The sequence below is a fragment of the Primulina eburnea genome, chromosome 18 (assembly GCF_022965805.1).
Source record: "Primulina eburnea isolate SZY01 chromosome 18, ASM2296580v1, whole genome shotgun sequence".
NCBI classification, from domain to species: Eukaryota; Viridiplantae; Streptophyta; class Magnoliopsida; order Lamiales; family Gesneriaceae; genus Primulina; species Primulina eburnea.
In genome coordinates this window covers 1,187,186-1,211,506 of record NC_133118.1, presented here as the reverse complement: position 1 = coordinate 1,211,506, position 24,321 = coordinate 1,187,186, and the positions used below count along the sequence as shown (strand labels likewise).

The 24,321-nt window shown below is 32.9% G+C and overlaps 2 protein-coding genes across 3 annotated transcripts; both read left to right on the top strand.

Moving 5' to 3' along the window:
* Nucleotides 1–493: 493 nt before the first annotated feature.
* Nucleotides 494–2,738, top strand: LOC140819636 (uncharacterized). 2 transcript variants are annotated; one of them, XM_073179802.1, is made up of 3 exons: nt 494–1,389; nt 1,983–2,054; nt 2,139–2,647. In XM_073179802.1, the coding sequence occupies exons 1-3, from the start codon at nt 501–503 to the stop codon at nt 2,525–2,527; spliced, it is 1,350 nt and encodes a 449-aa protein (XP_073035903.1). In that variant the 5' UTR covers nt 494–500; the 3' UTR covers nt 2,528–2,647. The 2 variants fall into 2 exon arrangements, 1 of the variants encoding a protein (XP_073035903.1); XR_012115251.1 differs by having other exon boundaries at nt 1,686–2,738.
* Nucleotides 2,739–12,622: 9,884 nt separating this feature from the next.
* LOC140819440 (putative receptor-like protein kinase At3g47110) lies at nt 12,623–14,076 on the top strand. Its single transcript, XM_073179532.1, has 2 exons — nt 12,623–13,523; nt 13,624–14,076. The coding sequence occupies exons 1-2, from the start codon at nt 12,623–12,625 to the stop codon at nt 13,974–13,976; spliced, it is 1,254 nt and encodes a 417-aa protein (XP_073035633.1). The 3' UTR covers nt 13,977–14,076.
* The last annotated feature ends 10,245 nt before the right edge of the window (nt 14,077–24,321 follow it).

Sequence of the window (24,321 nt, the reverse complement as noted above, 5' to 3'; positions counted from 1 at the left end):
AGAAAAGCTTACACTCTATTTTGTGGAAAGTTAATGGCAGAAGCAAATATCACTTGCCGAACTTCAACATCAACACAGTATTAATTTAATATGATATACTAAATAAAAATATTTTTTTTAATTTTAAAATTAATATTATTCATATTTTATATCAACCTTTAGTTGGAGTATCGGTTAAGTCATAAACATTAGTTGGTCAGGAATTCCAATTACATTCAAAGTACCCAAAAGAACTTATTAAATTTACATATAAAATACATATTAAGCTCTCCTTTGCAAAGAATAAAGCCATAAACTTAATTTTTTTTATAAAATTTTTATAAAATACATGGATGGTATTTTTTTTCTTACATCATGAGGAGATGTTTGAATGACAAAATATTCAATAATTATTTCAAAATATTCAGAAAATGTCGACCCACAAATTGACGTGGAAGACTCGTTTTGGAGAAGACTCGTTTTGGGGAAGACTCGTTGACCCCATATAACTATAAAATAATATGCATCAATCTCCAGCATTAATTAAGAAGAAAAATATCATGAAGAAACTCTTATTTCCCATGTTTTTTTCACTTTTCGTAGTACTCAATTTTTCTATATTTGTAACATTTGCGAGAACAAATCTGAACTTGACTACAGATGAAGAATCGCTTCTCGCATTCAAATCAAGAATAACTCGAGACCCTTTTAATATATTGGCAAGAAATTGGTCGACCATGAACGGAGCTTCATTATGTTTCTGGGTTGGTGTTTCATGTAGTCGACGTAACAAGAGGATCACAGCTCTGGACCTCCATGGTTGGAATCTTGAAGGCACCATCGCACCACATCTTGGAAACTTGACGTTTTTGAGATCTTTGGACCTCGGTTCGAATAGCTTCACTGGTCGAGTACCGGAAGAATTATCAGGTTTGCGTAGATTGAAAGTGTTGAACTTAGGAGCCAACAATTTGACAGGAACTATTCCCATGTTTCTTGGTGCCTTGACAGAACTTGAGCAAATCTGGCTGAATAACAACAGTTTTGCTGGGGTCATCCCTCGTATGTCCAACCTTTCAAAATTAGAGATATTTCGTATGTCCTATAATTCTCTACATGGAACTCTTCCACAAGAAATAGGCAATCTTTCGTCCCTCCGAGGTCTTGGTCTCACGCATAATAGCTTTTCAGGCACGATCCCGATGAACATGTGTGACAATTTGTCCAAACTAAACATACTCGCGTTATCTTTGAACAGTCTCTCTGGGGTGATTCCTTCAAACATATACAAGTGTAAATCACTGGAGATATTGTCCTTGTCGTATAATGAATTTAATGGAAGCATACCAAAAGAGATTGGGGAGTTGACAAAGCTCAAGATATTATACGTTGGCACAAACAATATTGAAGGTAAAACATTAAACTGAAGTAACAATTTAAGTTTCTAAACAATTCAAACAGTTAATTAAGTCCCTAACATAAATACTTCAAGTGCCTAAACATTTCGAAGTAACAATTTTGATCTCTAAACTTCAAAAAATATGAAATATTTGATCGCTAATGTTGTCTTTAACCATGAAGTTATAGCAAAATATATATGTAATTTTTTAAACTTTAGGGTATGATGATGATGATGATTTTACTTTTTTATATTAAAAAAAGAAAATTATGAGTTCTTATGGAATATTTCTAATAAATAATTTTAGGTTGAATGTGAAATGACTCTCCCAATATTAGATATAGTTCTTGTGTGTTAGAGATACTCAACGCGATGAGTAACTCAATCTCTCGTGAAATTCCATCTGTTATCTTCAACTTATCTTCTGTGAGAGTGCTTGGTCTTTCTTCCAACGACTTGTCTGGAAGCCTCCCATTGGACGTTCAGCTCCCGAATCTTGAGCTGCTGGCACTTCAATCAAATCGCTTGAGAGGGCAAATCTTTCCCAACTTACTTAATTGCAGAAAGCTTTCGATTCTAATTCCGTCAATTAATGAATTCACAGGCGCTATTCCAAAGCAAGTTGTGAACTTGACTCGACTCAAGCTCTTGGATGTAAGATATAACAAGATGACAGGTTTTCTACTTGTTACGCTAATTTCTTCATATTATTACTAATTCGGTTGTTGGGATTTTTAGCCATTGCTAACTTTGTTTGCAGGAGAGATACCCTCTGAGCTTGGTAATCTTAAACTTGAGAATCTTAACTTTTTTTCAAATGGCTTATCCGGGTCCATTCCTGTTTCCATTTTCAACATCTCAACGCTAAGAGGACTGCAGCTTTCTTTCAACCACTTTGAAGGTCAACTTCCGAGAAATATGGGGATTTCTCTTCCAAATTTAGAATTCCTCGATCTAGCTGGCAACAACCTCAATGGAGCTATCCCAGTTACTATAAACAATGCTTCTAAGCTTGTTATTATAAGCATCGCTAATAACTCATTTACGGGTACGGTACCCAATTTCACCAATTTAAGGCATCTTAAGTGGCTATTTCTTTGGAAAAATAATCTAGCCGGGGAATTGAGATTTATCTCTTCAAGTTTATGAAGAAAAATCAGTCTAGATTCAATTCTTTTCGTAATAAAGATCAATATGATGACAATAAAGCTTTTTAATTGTGGGAAGAAGGGGTCATTTCATTTCATATTGTAACAAGCCCGAGAAAGACGATAAAATTTGATAAGGTCGTAATAGTTTGTATTTTTGTTATCAAATTTCTCATGTTCTCACTTCCAACAAGTTTAATTGATACATTTTTGTGTTATTTTGTTATAGAAGGAAATTTTATGGTTTTGGAGTAAATTTGAGCTAAAAAATTGATTTTTTTCACATTTGAAGTTGCCAAAATTAAACTGTGCAAGAAGGACAAAATAGACGAAGTTCTGAGTCAAGCCTTGTGACAGCTTCACGGCTGCCTTGTGACTGCATATAGAGCTCAAAAATTATGATGATAATACCATATTTTTGGAGTCCTAATTATGATATTTAATTCATTGAAGATTTTTGGAAAAAGAGATTTATTATTGAGATAAATAAAAATTTGATAGATTTTATTCCATAAAAACTCTAGTTTCCTTATTGATAGACCTAATCTTTTCCTAGTATTATTAGGTTTTATTCAAGTTTTGATTTTTTTTTTATCTTAAATACTTATCTTCTTCCTATTCTCTGTTCAACGGGAAACATAAGTAGGTGTAAGAAATTTTCATCTCTTCTCAAGAACACTAGGCTATGTTTTATTTCTGATTCAAATGATATTTCTACAATTTCAATTTTATCACTGTGATATTTTTTACACTTTAATTTAATATTCTTGTTTTGTTCAAGTATTTGTTGGTTTATGATTTTATTACATGAAAGTTGCATGTTTGAATATTTAATTTGATATATGATTTTCTATTGCTATTCATGAATTCAGTTTTTCGTAATTGTCATAAGCGATTGGTACGTGAGTAACGATAGATTATGCGTGTTGTGCTAATATAACATATTCAGTCTAAATAAATCAACGAAACTAGATTTACCAATTTCATCTATCTCGGTTGTTAGATTTTAGAAATTAAATGTTTTCACAAAGAGAAAATGCTCTTTAATCAATATGAAACATCATCGTGTCTAGTTGATTATTGATATTTTTTTACTGGATGCTTGGTTTAGTCAATTAAATTATAAAAACACAAGGATTTTAGCAGCTATCCCTATCATTCTAAAGTTAATTGCTTGTAACTGCATGAATAAATAATATGTTAGCTGATGACCAGTGATACAATTGAATTGTGGAACTCCCTTGAATCAGAGTTTGGTAAGACTCAATTTCTTCTTTTAGTATACTCATTTTGGTTATTGAAGAACCTAAAGGGGGGGGTGAATAGGTTCTTTTAGGCCCTTTAGCGTTTTAAAAACGAGTTTGCAAAAATTGCAAGCGGAAGACTTGAGGGACAATCACAAATAAAATGAATGCATAAAGTAAGTGCGTAAAATAAATGCGTAGTAAAGTAAATGCGTAAAGTAAAGAGGGATAGAGATGTTTATGGAAGTTCGACGAAGAATCGTCTACGTCTCCCCTTCTCGATGAGGATCGAGGTATCACTATATCGACTTGGCTTTAGGAGCTCCAAGCTAGCTTTTACAACCACGCCTCGATGCGTCTACTTGGCCTTGAGGGCTCCAAGGATAGCCACGAACTTTACGACCCACTCGAGAGTATTACTTTCACTCTTTTTCTACAACTCTTTTGATATTACAACTCTTTTAATCAACGCACACAAGAGATAGTAGAAAGCTTTGTAAGAGACAAGAGAGAGTGGAGTGGATTTGATTGAAAATGCATCCTCAAAGGCCTATTTATACTAGTCTTGGACGCCAAGGTTCGGATCTTCTGTTTATGCTTCGGAACGTCCGATGTGATTGAAATCAATTTCCGTAATTTTGGGATGACTTCGGATCGTCCGTTCTTGACTTCGTAGGGTCCGAACATATGCTTCGGAGGAACCGATCAAACTTCGTTGCTTCCGAACAGTTCTTTCAGACAGTGTGTGAACATCTTCGGAAGGTCCGAACTCAAGTTCGTACCGTCCGAACATTCCCGCGTTTCCGGAGATTTGAAATCTTCAACACTTCGTAGCGTCCGAAATGTCCTTCGTAGCGTCCGAAATCTTACTCGATCAATCAGTCATATCAATTTGTCTCCGCATTGAAGTGATTTGATTGCTTGTGTTCGGAACGTCCGATCACGTCTTCGGAACGTCCGAACGCTCTCCTCGCAGCTTCCGAACAGCTTCTATTTTGCTTCTGAATTGCACAATTTCGGACCGTCCGAACCGAATGTCGGATCTTCCGAACGTAACCTGTTCTTAATTTCCTGCATGCCTCAATATAAAACATTAGTCAATTTTTAATCCAAGTTTTGGTATCATCAAAACAAAAACTTTGGGATATGTTACAGCATTAAAAACATTAATCTCATCCTCGAGATTTGTATGCGTTTAAGGCGTAACAATCTCCCCCTTTTTGATGATCACAAAACTTGGTTAAAAATTGAGATAACAATAATCAACATAATCGAAATTATTATTAAATAACTCCCCCTTAATCAAATAACAAGTCTAAGAGGTTGAATTAAGGCGAATTTATTTAATAACCAATTAACAGCAATTTTAACCAAATAAATTCTCCCCCTTTTTGTGATAAGCAAAAAGACATAAGCATAAAGAGAGACAAATAAACAGGTAAAATATCCACTAATAAATGCAATTCTTTTATACAATGATGCATAAAGATAAAATAAAAAATAACAAAAACATAATCTAAGAATCCGCATCCCGCGACTCTCTATGTCTCCTCATCTCAGCCTCGATGGAATGTTGAGCCATAATTATGGATAAATACAATTAATTTGTATTATCCGTCATTATAATGCTCACATTAATAATACTCCCCCTCAATTTAACAAATATGTACGAGAGTATTCGACTAGTGTTTACAACTCAATCATGCCAAGTTCACCACGCAAACGAGTAAAAGTAGATTCATCTAGTGGTTTTGTAAAAATATCAGCAATTTGATTCTTGGTGTCAACATAGTGAAGTTCAACATCATTTTGCTCAATGTGATCACGAATGAAATGATGTCGAATGTCAATATGTTTAGTACGAGAATGTTGAACTGGATTCTTTGTTAGACATATGGTGCTTGTATTATCACAAAAGATTGGAATTTTTGAAAAAGTAACACCATAGTCGAGTAATTGATACTTCATCCAAAGAATTTGTGCACAACAACTACCGGCAGCCATATACTCGGCCTCGGTCGTTGAAAGTGCAACACAGTTTTGCTTTTTAGAAAACCATGACACCAAGCAATTTCCCAAAAAGAAACAAGTTCCACTAGTGCTCTTTCTATCCACCTTATATCCTCCAAAGTCGGCATCACAGTAAGCTTTTAAATCGAAAAATGAGTTCTTAGAATACCATAATCCGAGATTTGGAGTATTTGAAAGATATTTGAAAATGCGTTTTAAGGCGAATAAGTGTGATTCCTTTGGACATGATTGAAATCGTGCACACAAGCAAACACTAAACATAATGTCAGGTCTACTAGCAGTCGCATAGAGTAGGGAGCCAATCATGCTACGAAATAACTTTTGGTCAACAGGTTTACCTCCCTCATCTTTGTCGAGTCTGACTGTCGTGCTCATAGGTGTGGATGAGGCTTTGGAAGACTCCATCCCAAACTTTTTTAGCATCTCCTTGATGTACTTCCCTTGGTTGACAAAGAAACCATCCTTGCATTGCTTGATTTGGAGACCAAGGAAGTAGTTGAGTTCGCCCATCATGCTCATCTCAAAGTGATCCTGCATAAGCTTAGAAAAATCTCTACACAAGTGTTCATTAGTAGCACCAAAAATAATATCATCTACATATATTTGTACTATCAGCAAATCATTATTTTTAGTCAAGGTAAATAAGGTAATATCAACTTTACCCCTACAAAAACCATTAGACAGCAAAAAGGTAGATAATTTCTCATACCAAGCTCTAGGAGCTTGTTTCAAACCATACAAAGCCTTATCAAGTTTATACACATAATCAGATAAGTGCACATCTTCAAAACCAATAGGTTGCTCAACATACACTTCTTCTTTCAAATCACCATTAAGAAAAGCACTTTTAACATCCATTTGAAACAATTTAAAGTCTCTAGAGCAAGCAAAAGCAAGTAGCATGCGAATGGATTCTAGTCTAGCAACAGGGGCATAAGTCTCATCATAATCAATTCCCTCTTCTTGACTATATCCTTTAGCTACTAGCCTAGCTTTATTTCTAGTGATTGTACCATGCTCATCTAACTTGTTCCTAAATACCCATTTAGTTCCTATGACAGGTCTATCAGTGGGTCTAGGTACAAGATTCCAAACTTTATTCCTTCTAAATTCATTTAGTTCATCTTGCATAGCAATAATCCAAGAATCATCAAGTAAAGCTTCTTCTATGTTCTTAGGCTCTATGTGAGAAAGAAAAGCAAGATAATTGCACATATTAGAAGAGCGAGTAGATACTCCCTTCGATGGGCTACCAATGATGAGGTCCATGGGATGATCCTTGTGTGTAGTCCACTCCTTCGGAAGAGGTGCGTCCTCTTGATCTTTAGGAACATCATCTAGGCTTGTGGACTCCAACTTTTCGCCAAGGATATCTATATCATCATCATCAGAAACAACAGTTCTAGGCAAGCAAGGGTTAGTTTCATCAAATATGACATGAATAGATTCTTCAACTAGTAAAGTACGTTTATTAAAGACTCTATATGCTTTGCTAGAAGTAGAGTAACCAAGAAAGATACCTTTGTCCGATTTAGCATCGAACTTACCCAGGTTGTCCTTACCATTGTTGTGGATGAAGCATTTTGATCCAAAAGCGCGGAAGTAAGAAATGTTAGGCTTTCTCCCTCTCCATAGTTCGTATGGAGTTTTCTTGAGAATTGGCCTTATTGATACGCGATTGATGATGTAACAAGCAGAACTCATTGCTTCAGCCCAAAAATATTTTGGTAGAGAATGCTCACATAGCATGGTCCTTGCAATCTCTACTAGGGTCCTATTCTTCCTCTCAACGACACCGTTTTGTTGAGGAGTTCTAGGACAAGAAAAGTTGTGACCAATGCCTTTGCTTTGACAAAAAATTGAAAAATTTTCATTTTGAAATTCCGTTCCGTGGTCACTACGGATTTGTTTGATCAAAAGATTTTTCTCATTTTCAACCTTTTTGACAAAAATTTTGAAATGATCAAAGGCATCATTTTTGTGGGCTAAAAACAATGTCCAAGTAAAACGTGAAAAATCATCTACAATGACAAAAGCATAAGATTTTCCTCCTAGACTAGTTGTCCTCGAGGGACCACATAAATCTAGGTGAAGTAATTCAAGGGGCATAGAAGTGGATACAAAATTTTTATTTTTGAAAGATTCCTTTGTGTGTTTACCAAGTTGACAAGCATCACAAAAAGAATCTAATTTTAAATTCAGCTTTGGCATTCCGGAAACTAGGTCAAGTTTTAAAAGTTTTTCTATGGTGCTCATCCCAACATGACCAAGTCGTCTATGCCAAAGAATGTTGTCATCAACATTTAATGTTACAAGGCTTTTTATTTTTGAAAAAGATGAAATCTTTAAATCGACCTTGTAAACATTTTCACTTCTATAACCTTTGAAACTAATGGTTTTGTCAGTTGTGAGTGATACAGTGCAATCGTGTGGTGTGAATTTGACTTCATAACCCCTATCGCACAATTGACTAATGCTTAGGAGGTTATGTTTAAGCCCTTTCACAAGAAGTACATCATCAATAATAGTAGAGTTAGATATACCTATTGAGCCGATGCCTTCTATGATCCCTTTGCTGTTGTCTCCGAAGGTCACCGATCCTTTTTCTTTTGGTCGAATGGATTGTAGCAGCTTCTTTTCTCCCGTCATGTGTCGAGAGCATCCACTGTCAAGATACCAAGTGCTCGATGACTTGTCTCCCCTTTGTCCCTACAAGGTTGAGATACAGTTTGATAGTTGGTACCCGTTTCTTTGGGTCCTTTGGGGTTAGTAGTAGTTGGGGATTTGGGGATCCATTTCCAATAACTATTCTTGTTGTGTTGGTGTCTAAGTTTCTTGCATTTAGGTCTTATGTGGCCTATCTTACAACAGTAAGTGCATGTTGGTGGTGTTCTTGGTTTTGCGATAAGACTAGCGAAGTTGACTGATTTCTTTTCATATCCTAGACCTCCTTTGTCGAAGTTACACCTTTGCATGCTCAAGAGGTTTTCTAGTTTACCGCTACTCACATTGAACTTGTTGAAGGCTTTCTCTAAGTCTCTTAGGTTTGTTTTGAGCTTAGTGTTGTCATGCATCCTAGCTTCTAGTTCAGTTTTAAGTTGCTTATTCTCATTTCTAAGTGACTTAGCCTTATTGTACATACTAGTGTACGCGGAGAGTAATTCATCGTAAGAGGGTACCTCGTCGTCATCCGAGTCGGTCAGATGATCTTCCTTCGCCATGAAGCATAGGGTAGACTCCTCTTCGTTGTCGCTGTCGCTCCACGTGGCTAGAAGGGCCTTTTTCTTGTCTTTGCCGGCCTTCTTCTTGGAGGGACACTCGTTTGCATAGTGACCCTTTTGTTGACAGTTGTAGCAGGTCACTTCCTTCTCAAACTTTTTGTCTTTCTTGTTGAAGTTGGAACTCCGCATGAATCTTTTGAACTTTCTAGTGAGGAGTGCCATTTCTTCATCGTCGCTATCTTCAAGTTGACTGGTCAAGGCGATCCCTTTCGCCTTTACTTTGTCGTCATCTTTCTTTGTCTCCTTCCGGGTAGATACTTCAAGTTCATGGGTCTTTAGGGTCCCATGAAGTTGATCAAGGTCGTAGGATGCCGCATCTCCCTTGTTGGATTCAATGATAGCCGTGCGCTTTGCATCCCATTCCGCCGGTAATGCTCGAAGGGCTCTCCTCCACACTTGTTTAGTTGGGTAGTTCTCACCAAGTTGGGCAAGCTCATTGATGATTTGGGTGAGCCGCCGGAACATGGTGTCGATATCCTCCTTGGGTTCCATCTCAAAGGTCTCGTACTTGAGTTGGAGAAGGTCTATCTTCGTTTCTTTGACTTGATTGGTTCCCTCGTGGCAAATCTCCAATTTGTCCCAAATCTCTTTGGCGGAGGTACAAGCCGAGATTCGGTTGTATTCATTCATATCTAGAGAACAATGAAGAATATTCATAGCTTTAGCATTTTGAGAGATAAGTTTCATATCGTCCTTGGTGAAGTCATCTATTCCCTTAGGTATTTCCTTATTATCCACCGTTTTCATGGGGATATAGGGACCTTTCACCGTTATTTTCCAAAGGTCGTAATCGACGGATTGGATGTATAGAGATATTCTATTTTTCCAATATCCGTAATTAGTACCATTGAAAAGAGGGGGACGATTTGTGGATTATCCTTGGGCATACTCGCTTGCTAGATTGGCCATTTTAAAAGATTTTGAAAAACCTTGCTCTGATACCACTTGAAGAACCTAAAGGGGGGGGTGAATAGGTTCTTTTAGGCCCTTTAGCGTTTTAAAAACGAGTTTGCAAAAATTGCAAGCGGAAGACTTGAGGGACAATCACAAATAAAATGAATGCATAAAGTAAGTGCGTAAAATAAATGCGTAGTAAAGTAAATGCGTAAAGTAAAGAGGGATAGAGATGTTTATGGAAGTTCGACGAAGAATCGTCTACGTCTCCCCTTCTCGATGAGGATCGAGGTATCACTATATCGACTTGGCTTTAGGAGCTCCAAGCTAGCTTTTACAACCACGCCTCGATGCGTCTACTTGGCCTTGAGGGCTCCAAGGATAGCCACGAACTTTACGACCCACTCGAGAGTATTACTTTCACTCTTTTTCTACAACTCTTTTGATATTACAACTCTTTTAATCAACGCACACAAGAGATAGTAGAAAGCTTTGTAAGAGACAAGAGAGAGTGGAGTGGATTTGATTGAAAATGCATCCTCAAAGGCCTATTTATACTAGTCTTGGACGCCAAGGTTCGGATCTTCTGTTTATGCTTCGGAACGTCCGATGTGATTGAAATCAATTTCCGTAATTTTGGGATGACTTCGGATCGTCCGTTCTTGACTTCGTAGGGTCCGAACATATGCTTCGGAGGAACCGATCAAACTTCGTTGCTTCCGAACAGTTCTTTCAGACAGTGTGTGAACATCTTCGGAAGGTCCGAACTCAAGTTCGTACCGTCCGAACATTCCCGCGTTTCCGGAGATTTGAAATCTTCAACACTTCGTAGCGTCCGAAATGTCCTTCGTAGCGTCCGAAATCTTACTCGATCAATCAGTCATATCAATTTGTCTCCGCATTGAAGTGATTTGATTGCTTGTGTTCGGAACGTCCGATCACGTCTTCGGAACGTCCGAACGCTCTCCTCGCAGCTTCCGAACAGCTTCTATTTTGCTTCTGAATTGCACAATTTCGGACCGTCCGAACCGAATGTCGGATCTTCCGAACGTAACCTGTTCTTAATTTCCTGCATGCCTCAATATAAAACATTAGTCAATTTTTAATCCAAGTTTTGGTATCATCAAAACAAAAACTTTGGGATATGTTACAGCATTAAAAACATTAATCTCATCCTCGAGATTTGTATGCGTTTAAGGCGTAACAGTTATTTAATTTTTTTTAAAATTCATTATTTTTCTTTGGTTGCTAATTTTAGTTTTAATATTTTATTTAGTTCGTCCTTTTCCAAGAAATCCCCTTTTTTAATGTATTTTTTCGAAAGAAATAAATCTCTTGTCCCATGTAAATTCGATTATATTCACCATTACACTCATTTTTTCAAAAAGTATGAATTTAAGTTTTGCCATTCAACGATTGCACATCAAAAATCCATACGAGAAGAGGAGATCCAGATATGAAAATAAATCTTTTAAGAAGAATAGATATTGTCACGGTCCTGCCCACTTGTGATATTGTCTGCTTTGGTCCGAAGCCTCACGGTTTTAAAACGCGTCACAAGGGGTTGCTACACGCTCATTTAAATGCACAACATATCTCCCGTGGTTTAGCGATGTGGGATTTCGCCTAAGGGCCTTCACCACCCCACCCCCCCCCCCCACCCTTTCGGGACTCAGCGTCCTCGTTGAGGTTTGCCCCGCTATCCCAAACCCACGTGGAGTCACTCTCATACCAAATGTCACAGCCCACTTGTGATATTGTCCGCTTTGGCCCGAGGCCCCATGTCTTTAAAACGCGTCACAAGAGGTTGCTACACACTCATTTAAATGCTCAGCATCTCTCCTTTGGTTTAGCGATGTGGGATTTCGGAGCGACTCCGCGTGAGTTTGGATTCGACCCGCATTTAATTATTTTGTATAAAGATGAGTCTATTATGTGCATACTTGAGCCAACTTGAGCATTATTCTGTTTAATAATTTTAGTCAGGGTTGGCAATGGATTCGACCCGCATCGAATCTGTCCTGTGTAAGGTGGGTCTAAACCTGATCAATTGGTCTATAAGAATATCCGGATTGGATAATGGGTTTTAAGGACGGCTCCGGTATATTATCATTAGTAAATTATGCAGTAAAATTATGATTAAATTATGCAGTAAAATTATAATCATAATTTATATAAGATTTTTTTTATTTTTATTAAGTGGTTAATTTTATGTTTAATGTAATAATAATTTATTGAAAATAAGTTGTGATAATTTTGAGAAAAAATATTTGTATAAAATTAAATTTGGAAAAAAAAGATTGTGTCATCTATATAGCATATTCTTTATATAATAATAATAATAATAATAATAATAATAATAATAATAATAATAATTTTTATCATCTCTAACCTTAATTCATAGAATAGATTTTTCACAAAACGGTTTCACGGATCTTATTAATGAGACGGATTTGTCATTTTCATATTTACAATAAAAATTAATATATTTGACATAAAAAAGTAATAATTTTTCTTTGATGAGTGATATATATTTAATATAAACAATAATATTTTTTATGGCTGACCCATATAGAATATCTATTTCACAAAATTGACCCGTGTGTAATTCATAATATTGCTTTTTTTGTTCGCGAAGGATTGGTTATGGCTCTTCAACATCAGTTGACTAAAGTTATCATAGAAACACATGCCACAAATATGGTTAATTCCATTTACAATCCTCGCCCTTTTGCAGCAAAAGCATCCATCATCTCTTTCGTTCGCAGCTCCTGTTTGCATGCACATAAACTTTGCGGTGATGTTCGATTGCAAGTTCCTCCTTGTCACATTGAAGGTGTTGATAAGTCAAGCTCAAAACATGTTTCCTTCATCAAATACATCTTAGCTCCTATTGTAATAGCTATCTTGGCGGTGTCCTTGTCAATCTGGCTACTACGAAGACGGAAAGCCAACAAAAAACAAAATCGAGTTGAGACCTCGTCAATTATTTCTTGGAGACGGATTTCTTACCATGAACTCCGACAAGCAACGGAAAACTTTAGTGAAGGCAACATTATGGGAAGAGGGAGCTTTGGTTCGGTATACAAAGGGACACTCTCTGACGGGTTAATCATTGCGGTGAAGATTTTCAACGTGCAACTAGAACTGGCCATCAAAAGCTTTGAAGTCGAGTGTGAAGTAATGAGCACCATTCGTCACAAGAATTTAGTTCGTGTCATAAGTTGTTGCAGCAACATAGATTTCAAAGCATTGGTTTTGGAGTATATGCCTAATGGTAGCCTGGAGAAATGGCTTTATTCCTCTAATAATTCTTTGGATTTGCTACAGAGATTGAACATAGCAATTGATGTTGCACTAGCTCTTGAATATCTTCATCATGGGATTCCGTCACCAATCATTCATTGCGATTTAAAGCCTAGTAACATCCTGATCGACGAAGATATGATAGCACATGTCGGCGATTTCGGAATCTCCAAACTCTTTGGAGAAGGGGAGGTTTTTCATCATACAATCACATTGGCAACCATCGGCTATATGGCACCAGGTGATCATAACCTTTTTTTTATTTCTTTCAACACTATAATTTTCTCTTTTAATCTGACAATTTGAACCGTGAACTAAAAAAACAAATTTCTTGGTATCAGAGTATGGATCAGAAGGGAAGGTATCAACAAGCTGTGATATTTACAGTTATGGCATCACATTGCTGGAGCTATTTACGAGTAAGAAGCCGACTGACGACATGTTTACAGAAGAAATGAGCTTAAAGGATTGGGTGAGTGAAACATTACAAGAAAACATAGTGACTGAAATTGCGGCTGCTAGCTTACTCAACCAAGAAGATCGACATTTCTCGGCAAAGGAGCAGTGTGTGTCGTCGATTTTCGACTTGGCGATGAAATGCTTGGCCATTTCACCACAGGAGAGAATCAACATGATTGAGACAGTGGTGAGACTCAAAAAGATCAAATCCTCATTTCTAGCAAGCACAAGGTGACAAATTCTTGCACAAATATGTTCAAAGATGGTTATATATTATATAACACTATGACAATGGCTTGATGGTTTCGAAATATATTTCATACTATTTTGAAATTTTTTCATTCCTATACGCAAATATCTTATAATAATTCCTATTACTTATTTTCATAACATTTTAATAATTTTAAACATACTTAATATAGCACAAATAGATTTACCCTTTAAAATATGATGTCTCTCTTTTTATGATTGATCTAGTCAACAGATCAAACAGGACGACGTCAGCAACTTAAATCACGAGAGCTTCCTAGTCATTCACCTCAATACTTCCCTCACACATTCGTGTTTAACCCAACAATAATTACTTTTTATAATTAATTTTTTTCTATTTTTCACTAAACAAATTCATTTTCTTACAATAAAAATATTTGTACAAACAATATATTTTGGTATGGCTGCACTCTATAGATAAGTAAGAAGAACTAATTTTGTTATTAAATAATTTATTTGTTTTTTTCCCTAAAATAATATGATATGGGTTTATTCATAGCATCAAAATTTATTATGATAAAACGATACATGGAAAGTTATTGACTTGAAGGATATATTGTGTTTTTAAGGGCTCTGTTCTTTTAATATATAATTTATCAAATGTATTTAACTTTTTATATGAAAATATTAAAATAAAATTTAAATTTTAGTTAATATTCTATTTAGAATGTATATGATCATATTTTTTATTTTTAAAATTTGAAAAGACGTATAAGTTAACTATTAAATATATTTTAAATATAAATACTAAATACCTTTCTCATAATATTAGTTATATATCTATTATCTATCTGTTCAATTATTATTATTATTATTATTACTAGTAGCAGTATAAATAGATGAATTTGAATTGTGAATTTACATCTATGTACTTATTTTCATTAAATAATATTCATTAATACAAGTCACTTTTTTCATATATTAATTAATGGAATCTAAAGTCTAAACTAAATTGGAGAAAAATAAAATTTAACCTCCATTTTTTATGATGATCTATTACTACTATAAATATATGACTTTGAATTTCGAATTTATATCTATGTCATTATCGTTATTAAATAATATTCATTAATACATGTTACTTTTTTTTTTGTTTTTCCCATCTATTTAATTAATGAAATCTAAACTAAAATGAAGAAAAATAAAATTTAACCACCATTTTTTATGATGAAATTTGAACTCCATTTTTTTAAAAAAAAATTATTTAATAATAAAAAACTTGTATCTTTAATGAAATTCAAAATGATGATGATGATGATGATGATGATAATAATAATAATAATAATAATAATAATAATAATAATAATAATAATAATAATAAATATATGTTTTTTGTTTGATTTTTCCTAGCTATTAATTATTAATGACTTCTGAAATAAATTGGAAAAAAATTGAAATTTAGCTACTATTTTTCAGAATAAAAAATTTAGCTACCAATTTTCAGAATGAAATTTAAATTTATCTTTCATTTTTTGGAATGAAATTTACGCTTTATTTTCAAAAAAAAATATTTTTAATGAAATTTAAAATAATAATAATAATATAATAATAATAAATACTTGTTTTTTGTTTGTTTTCCTATCTAGTAGATTCTAAAATAAATTGAAGAAAAATAAAATTTAACCACCACTTATTGGAATGAAAATTACATTTTATTTTGTTTTTTTTTTTTAAACTATATGTTTAATGAAATTTAAAATAAATAGAAGAATAATGAAATTTACATTTCATTTTTAAAAAATAACTATATCCTTATTTTAAAAATAATTATTTTTGTTCTATTTATCTTTTTTTCTTTTTGTGTGATTTTGAACTCTGTCTTTATTTTTTAGGATGTCCATTTTTTTTATTTCTATTTTTCATCAATTAATAAATTTTAAAATAAATCGAATGAAAATGAAGTTTATACTTTTGTTCAAAATTTTACAGTTTTCCAATTTTTGAGTAGGTCTTCTTTAAAACGATTTCATGAAGATATATCTTCGAGACGGGTCGGAATTTTTCATTAATTAATATCAATGCATTTTAAAATAAATCGAAGAAAAATGAAGCTCACACTCTTGTTCCAAATTTAATAATTTTCCAGTTTTTGAATAGGTCTTCTGCGAGACGTTTCATGGATATATATCCCTTATACGGTTCGAATATGAGATACGTTTCACAAACTTTACTCGCGAAACAGCCTCATAGGAGTTTTTGTGTCAATTTTATTTTTAACTTGAGTAAATTAACATCCATGAATAATGTAAATAATAATAATAATTAATAAATGTCTCTTTGTTTGTTTATTTGTTTTTTCCATTTATTAATCAATAAATTCTAAAATAAATTGGCAAAATGAAATTTATTCACCAATTTGTCAAATAGGTTATTTTCAAAGACGAGAGGATAATTAGTAACAACTAGCCTTATTCGTCGGCGGTCCGGCCCCACTATACAGAGCGCCCCCCAACTCACATGGGTTCACGTCTTTCGAAGAATTATCGCTTTCGACGCCCCCATCGAGAAATAGAACTGAAGGAGATACCCCACTTCTTTGGCTTTCTGAACGTTTCTGCGACTTCGGGCTTTCCCCCATACCTATCATGTTCCTTGGATTATTTACAAGTGGTATTCAAGCTCTTATTTTTGTAACTTAGATTGAAAATAGAACTCTCAATGAGAAATTATCTATTAATGAAAGAAGGAATACATTTATCAAGACTACATCTCCTCTCCATGTGAAAGAGTAAGATGATACAATACCCTTATATGCCCCTAGGCTAAACAAGGTGAAATTCTCTTACTTTCTTCCTATCCCTCTCGCTTTCGCTCGAGGTTTATGTGCCACGCTACTAACTGAATTCAACTCTCTCTTCTCTAGCTTGAGGAAGAAAAAGGCATACTCACCACAATCTGCGATTTTCTCATACTAATGGGTTGATAACTACGAAAGCATCAATTGAATGAATGTAACTGGCTCGCCCCTTGCTTGAGGGAAACTCTTCTAGAATGATATTCTGTATGTCCTTCGAAGCCTTACAGCAGTCCTTCTGGCGCGTTTTGTCATGTGAAGAAACAGCCGCATAATCCTGGAAAGATTATCAAACCATCAGTCTGAACTTGGTTTCTAAACCCAGCTAGGTATACTAAAACCTTAGAGCTGAGCTAGACCCCTAACAACGGAATATTTCATCCTGCCCCTGCAGGCAGTGCCTGCAGGGGCAGATCCAAGGGCCAGAATTTTTCTGGCCCTTATATATATATTTTTTTTTAAAATTTCCATCCCCCCCCCCCCCCCCCCCCCCCCCCCCCTGGAAAAAATCTTGGCCGTTGATTGGGTGTGGGGGCAGTATGAAACTTAACCACATTTTTTGAAATGGAATTTACACTCTATTTTTTAAAAAATTAATTATATCTTTATTTTAAAAATAATTCTTTTTGTTTGATTTATGAACTCCATCTTAATTTTTTTTTGGATGTCTACTTTGTTTGATTTCTTATTTTTTTCATTAATTAATGAATTTAAAATAAATCGAATAAAAATGAAGTATACACTTTTGTTCAAAATTTTAAAGTTCTCTAATTTTTGAGTAGGTTTTCTGTAAAATGATCTCATAGATATATATATCTAAGACGGGACAAATTTTTTCCTTGATTAATATTTATGAATTTTAAAATAAATCGAAAGAAAATGAAGTTTACACACATCTTTATTGTATGTTCTATTCTTGAATGTTCCACACGTGCAACCCACGTACATATCTTCTAGTCTATATATCTATATTCTATATTAATTATCTATTATTCTATTATATATATAAATATGTGACTTTATATGTGAATTTCCCATTTACCCCTTATTAATTACTTGTGTTACATTAATTTCTTATTTAAATTTGTCTTTTTTTCCCTCTCCTTATTAATTACCCCTTTATTAATTACTTGTGTTACATTAATTTTTTATTTAGATTTGTCTTTTTTTATCTCTTTATTAATTACTTGTTTTACAATGTGCATTCCCACTTATTTATCTTATTAAGTGAGTGTCTTTTTTTCCTCCTTATTCATATTTTAAATATGCGTGATTATTAATATTTAATTTTTTAAAATTTGTCTTTTTTTCCCTCTCCTTATTAATTACCCCTTTATTAATTACTTGTGTTACATTAATTTTTTATTTAGATTTGTCTTTTTTTATCTCTTTATTAATTACTTGTTTTACAATGTGCATTCCCACTTATTTATCTTATTAAGTGAGTGTCTTTTTTTCCTCCTTATTCATATTTTAAATATGCGCGATTATTAATATTTAATTTTTTATGTCTACACATATTATAATATTTTATTTTTATCCGATGATATCTTTTCATTATTAATTAAGTGTCTTTTTTTCCTCCTTATTCATATTTTAAATATGTGTGATTATTAATATTTAATTTTTTTATATCTACACACATTATAATGTTTTATTTTTATCCAATGATATCTTCTCATTATGTGAATTAGTATTTGGGTTTTTTTGTGCCTACCCACATTATAATATATTATTTTTAATCCAATGATTTAGATTTTTAATGCACATTAATTTCTTATTTAAATTTGTCTTTTTTTTCTCTCCTTATTAATAACTTGTTTTACAATGTGCATTCTCACTTATCTCCTTATTAATTGAGTGTATTTTTTTCCTCCTTATTCATATTTTAAATATATGTGATTGTTAATATTTAATTTTTTTATGTCTACACACATTATAATATGTTATTTTTATTCTATGATATCTTTTCATTATGTGAATAGGTATGAACCAAATACAATATTTTACAATTTTTAGTTGTACCTTAGGCTTTAATGTTTGTATGTCAATGAATTCCATTGAGTTATTAAAAGTCCATGGAAAATTTGAATACCTATAGACTTTTATAGAGTTTATAAAAGTCAATGTTGAATATCACTTGACTTTTTAAAACTCCATGAAAGTCTATTTTGAATACCACTAGACTTCTATAGAGTATGCAAAAGTCTTGATTGAATACCTCTAGATTTTTACAATCTACAAAAGTCACTAAAAGTCAATAAATTTCTCAAGTTGAACACACCCCCCGTGTCCAATAAATTAAAGGTAACTAGGAAATTAAAAGTATCTGGTAGAAATTATTGATAATTTACATGAAAGAGAATAATAATCAAATAACATTGTAAATAAAAAAATTACAGATCATTGATTGTCAAAAAAGATTTGTAATAATTGAATATTGTAATAAAATATATGCATTATTGAGAGAATATGACAACTAACAAAAAAAAACAATATGATAAAAAATATATAAAAAAAAATTTAGTAGTCTAATTTTTTTTAAAATTAAAAAATGTTTTTTTCCTAATTAGTTACATATGCTAATTAACACGATTGTCAAAATTTACAATACTATTATCATTACTTTTGTTGAGTTAATTAATTTTATTTCAAATTATAATTATTTCAACATATGTTTTCTACGTGCAACGCACGTACATTATTTCTAGTTAAATTTAAATATATGGGTTCTAATTGTGAACTTACTATTATGACCTCTTGTTTTGCATTTTGACATTGTTGATGCCTAATGGGGTTATTTTAGTCATTGTCCATGTTAAAGTTAATATGATTTAATTCATTTTTGTAGTTATCATTCAATTATATTTATATTAGTAGAAAATGATATCTTGTGCATTTATTTTTTTTTCATCTGTTTATTATATTTATATTTTAGTAGTACATGCTTTATTATTTATAGTGTGCATGTATTAATTTATGTCTTCCACTTTACTAATTATATATATAACATTGTGTTTTTAGATTTATTTTATATCAATTTTAGTTCTATGGATTGATCTGAAGAAGTCAAAACAACTTGACTTCAGGTACCAAAACCAATTTCTATTTTAAAATTTGAAAAATGAATCGAGTCAAGATTAATTTTTTAAAAAAAGTTTTTATTCATTTTTTAAGATTTATTTATTCATCCAATCTAATAATTTTATGTCCCCATATAACTTTCTTAATTTTTGTTTTTATTTTGACAGGATTCCAAACAACTCTCTTAGACTGACATCAAACATGACATCAAACATTGCTATAAAACACTTGATATTGTTGTCTTCGCTCTGTGATTTAAAAACTAAAATTGGTAAAAAATTATTGAATTAAAAGTGAAATATGACTAAATAGAAGACTAAAACGGCGCACGACTAATTTACAAAGACCAATTTTGCATTTTCTCTTTTCGATGAAAAAGTCGTGAGTCTTATTATTTTGAACATAGTCTATTCGTGGAATGAATGTGATGATATGAAAAAAAATAAAAATTGTCATGGTCATTGTTACAAGGACACGTCGGTCAGTTAAGGAACACTTACGTGCGCCATTATTTTCTAACTCGCTTAAAAGTCTTGGATGTTTAATTCTTCATCCAGAATTATAGGTGTTTGTTAGTTGTCCCACATCGGTTTGATAAAATCTCTGTCATGAGTTGTATATATAGTTTTTGGGGTTGAGTTAGGTCCAAGTTCTAATCTTAACAGGATATCAGAGCTCATGTTCCACCGTTATGTGTTGAACTGCCTATAGTTAGGTCACCGTCACCCGTTCTGTCCATCATAGTTGAGTCATTTGTAAACTCCACGCTCCATATATATGGTCTTGAACAATCCTCCCCCCTTGAGCTAGCTTTTGGGGTTGAGTTAGGTCCAAGTTACAATCTTAATAGTGTTGGAGAGAAGGGACCATTGTGTCGGAGTTGATTATATTTGTTAATCCAAATAAAAATCCTCTATCTCACCGCCACTGTTTGAATCGTCATTTCTTGGAACATCGGAGTAAAAATATTTATTTGTCCATTTTTACGTGATTGTGATAGAGAAACCTGTAATCGTTGTCCTCCGTTGTGCATGGAGTAAACCTTTGGATTTAACACAATATCATGCAAACCACGGCATCAAGTAAATTAAACCACATTATGCAATAGTTTCGCTCAAGAAAATGTTTGTAAGGCAATCAAGTTCATGAATGTTTAGCTACAAACTTACTTATTTCACTAACTCGGATTACCCTCGAGTCCAGAAAAGGAATAATATTTTTTTGTTTCATTCATAGTGAAATCTACTTTAATTGTCAATATGTTTACTTCGATGTTTCAACTAGAGTTACTATTTACATTTAAAATCAATATGTGAAATGAATCATTGTAATAAATATAAAATATAGTCATGATAATTTATTAGTATTTTTAAAGTATTATCATTATAGTATAATAAATATTTCATATTATAAGTGTAGTGATATTTTTATTTGTTACATAATTTATAAAAGCTAAAATTTTGCATATCTATCTTTTTCATAAAATTCAATGAATTTTGGATACGAAAAATGAACAAAAACAAAAACTATTATACCTGAAAACATAAATGTTTAATAATACATCATTTTATTAAATAAATAATGTTGTACTCGAATTATTGCACAAGAGATAATCAATTTATATTCAAGAAGTTAATAAAAAATTAAATTCATTTATTAAAAATGAGCTATGATTACTTTTAAATATAAAATTTTATTTATTAAAAAATGAACTATTATTGCTTTTAAAAATAAATGGCTATTTAAAAAAAAATCATTTGATCTCAAATTATAAAAAATTTAATTAATCAGCAATCAATAAAATATATAAAAAAAACCTATAAAATTTGAAGGGGAAAAAGGAAATATCAATTAATTTTAATATAAAAATGTGGGGAAAAATTGTATTTAAACGATATGCAAAAATCCGAAAAAGAAAAATACATCATGCATAAAAATAATTATATTTACTATTTGTTAGGATCAAGCGCTTACCACTAGGTCAAAAGCTATAACTGTTAGCCAAGACTGTTGCGTATTTTCCGCTCGCAAACGCACGGTTGTCAAGTTTTAATATAAGAGAGTAAATTATCGTTCCCACGAGGAGTTTATATATAATAGTATATCAGTGCTTGTAATTAAAATAGTCACGACTTTATCTAGAAGAATCAATAGAAGGTTTGGTATACTTAAAGCGATTTAATTGAAAATAAATATGAGTCAAAGAACCGAATTTAGCAAATATCAATGAGAGAAAAAATCTAGAGGAATGATTACACTTAATTTCCATGATAATTTATATTCATGAATTCCATTCATTTAATAGCCAAGAACACTTAATTATTTTATCCCCCTTTTCCAAATGACGAATAAAGTGTATCATTCAAACTTCGATTCAAACATTCCTAATAAAAATCTAAGTTCAAATGATATATGCATACAGTGATCTTACCTAAGCTCCGCTAAAATTATACATGTCACGCCCCGAGACCGGGGTTAGTCGACACCGACGTTGCTCAACAATCACATAATCGTCAAACAACAAGCCTTGCAGTACAGTATATACCAAAACCAGTTTATTTCTCATAATCAACCAAATAATCGTCTTTACAACTTAAATACCAAAATAAACTGATTAAAAAAAATGTTCTAATAGTGCGGAAGCGATAAACATAAACTAAGCTCTAAAACTTCTGGGACAACTCGAGATCTTCTACCATGCCCAAAATTGCTCTTGCTCTTCTTCATTCATTTGCTCTTCGTTCTTATCTGGGTGGGGAGGAAGTAAGGGGTGAGTATTTTGGAAATACTCAGCAAGTGGGGGCCGTTCGAGACATGAAGCAATATATACATATACTTGAATTCAAATTTTACATAGCATATCTTAACTTGAATAGTAACGAATATTCATATTTCATAATCATAACATGTCATCATATATCATACTCGTATATCATACTTGTTTAGCATACTGAAAGTCATCTCATTTCTATTGTTTCCTGATATCAGTCTCCTATATGGTAATCCTCTAAGGAGTGAGACCATGTCCAATATGTTAATCCTCTATGGAGTGAGGCCGTACAACGTTACCATCCCATCGTATAAGGGTCATAGTTCGGAAATCATTTCCTGATATCAGTCTCCTATATGTTAATCCTCTAAGGAGTGAGGCCATGTCCAATATGTTAATCCTCTATGGAGTGAGGCCATACAACGGTTACCATCCCACCGTATAAGGGTCATAGTTCGGAAATCCTTTCTCATATCCAATCGAATCCTAACAGTGCTTTGAACATATAATTTGACAAATCTTGAAGAAAATATATCATGAACTGGGAATTATGCTCGAACGAACTTTCAAAAACGAAATAATCAATACGCAAAATATTTTAAAACAAGCCCACTTATGAAGAACAAGTGTGCAAATTATAATATAGCAAAAACCCACTTTACCTTAGACTGGAAGAAAACATGAAGAACTCGGAAATCATAGAAGAATCATGCTTCGAAAATGCAACAGCATATTTACCGAAAAATCAGTCGTTTTGTAAAATTCCTTGCACCTTATTGAACCGTTGGATCGGGCTCAAGATTTTACAGTACGTTTAAAAATACATCAACTAAATTATGAACGGTGGAGATCGGGTTTATATTCTTTTTAGCCTATTTATGGATGAAAAACCGTAGGTATGCTGTTTCCTGTCTAGAATCAGAGCAGTTTTCTTGCAAAGACTATAAACGAAAAGATAGCCGTTGGATTTTGCCGAAATTTGGATATGTTATTCGAAACATATGGAAGCACATTCTGAACGGTGGAGATCGGATTCCACCTAACCGAGCGAGAGAAACGAATTTCTGAACTTGGACAAAATTTTGATGACTCGTGCAGAATTTTTAAAGAGGAATTTCGAAAATATGAGAGCAAAACTCGAAAATTTGACGTGTCAATGAGGTGTAAATTATGAATGGGAGCTTATCCTATTTATAGAGAGGTGGCTGCTATCTTGATCGTGTATTATCCTCACGTTTGAACTTCGAATCAAACTTTAAATCTAGGATAATTATCATATGAAATCTTAGATCTTTATCTGGTATCAATATCATATCAAATCTTAGATATTTATCTGGTATCAATATCATATCAAATCTTAGATATTGGTTTATTTATCCCAAAATTAGGCTTATCATCAAAATTCTTATATCCTGAAAAAAAATCGGGGTTTCGCAATACACATTTTAAACAGTATAAACATTTAACGATGTGTCTCTAATGATACATAATTGTAGTCTCTCTCCCGAGTTGTAGAATTAATAAAATATCAATCAATTTATAGCCAATTTACCAATAAATTGAAATCGATAAGAACTAGAAAACACAATTAAACTAACATGAATTCAATTATATAAGCAACATGTTCAAAATTATCATGTCCACGAAGCTACATCATCTTCT

What these genes read in the sequence shown, in the direction of transcription:
- LOC140819636 (XM_073179802.1), top strand. Translation starts at nt 501, where the DNA reads ATGCATCAATCTCCAGCATTAATTAAGAAGAAAAATATCATGAAGAAA. An exon ending in TGGCACAAACAATATTGAAG is followed by an intron (nt 1,390 to 1,982) that starts GTAAAACATTAA and finishes ATGAATTCACAG; the next exon opens with GCGCTATTCCAAAGCAAGTT. An exon ending in AAGATATAACAAGATGACAG is followed by an intron (nt 2,055 to 2,138) that starts GTTTTCTACTTG and finishes CTTTGTTTGCAG; the next exon opens with GAGAGATACCCTCTGAGCTT.
- LOC140819440 (XM_073179532.1), top strand. Translation starts at nt 12,623, where the DNA reads ATGGCTCTTCAACATCAGTTGACTAAAGTTATCATAGAAACACATGCC. An exon ending in CATCGGCTATATGGCACCAG is followed by an intron (nt 13,524 to 13,623) that starts GTGATCATAACC and finishes TCTTGGTATCAG; the next exon opens with AGTATGGATCAGAAGGGAAG.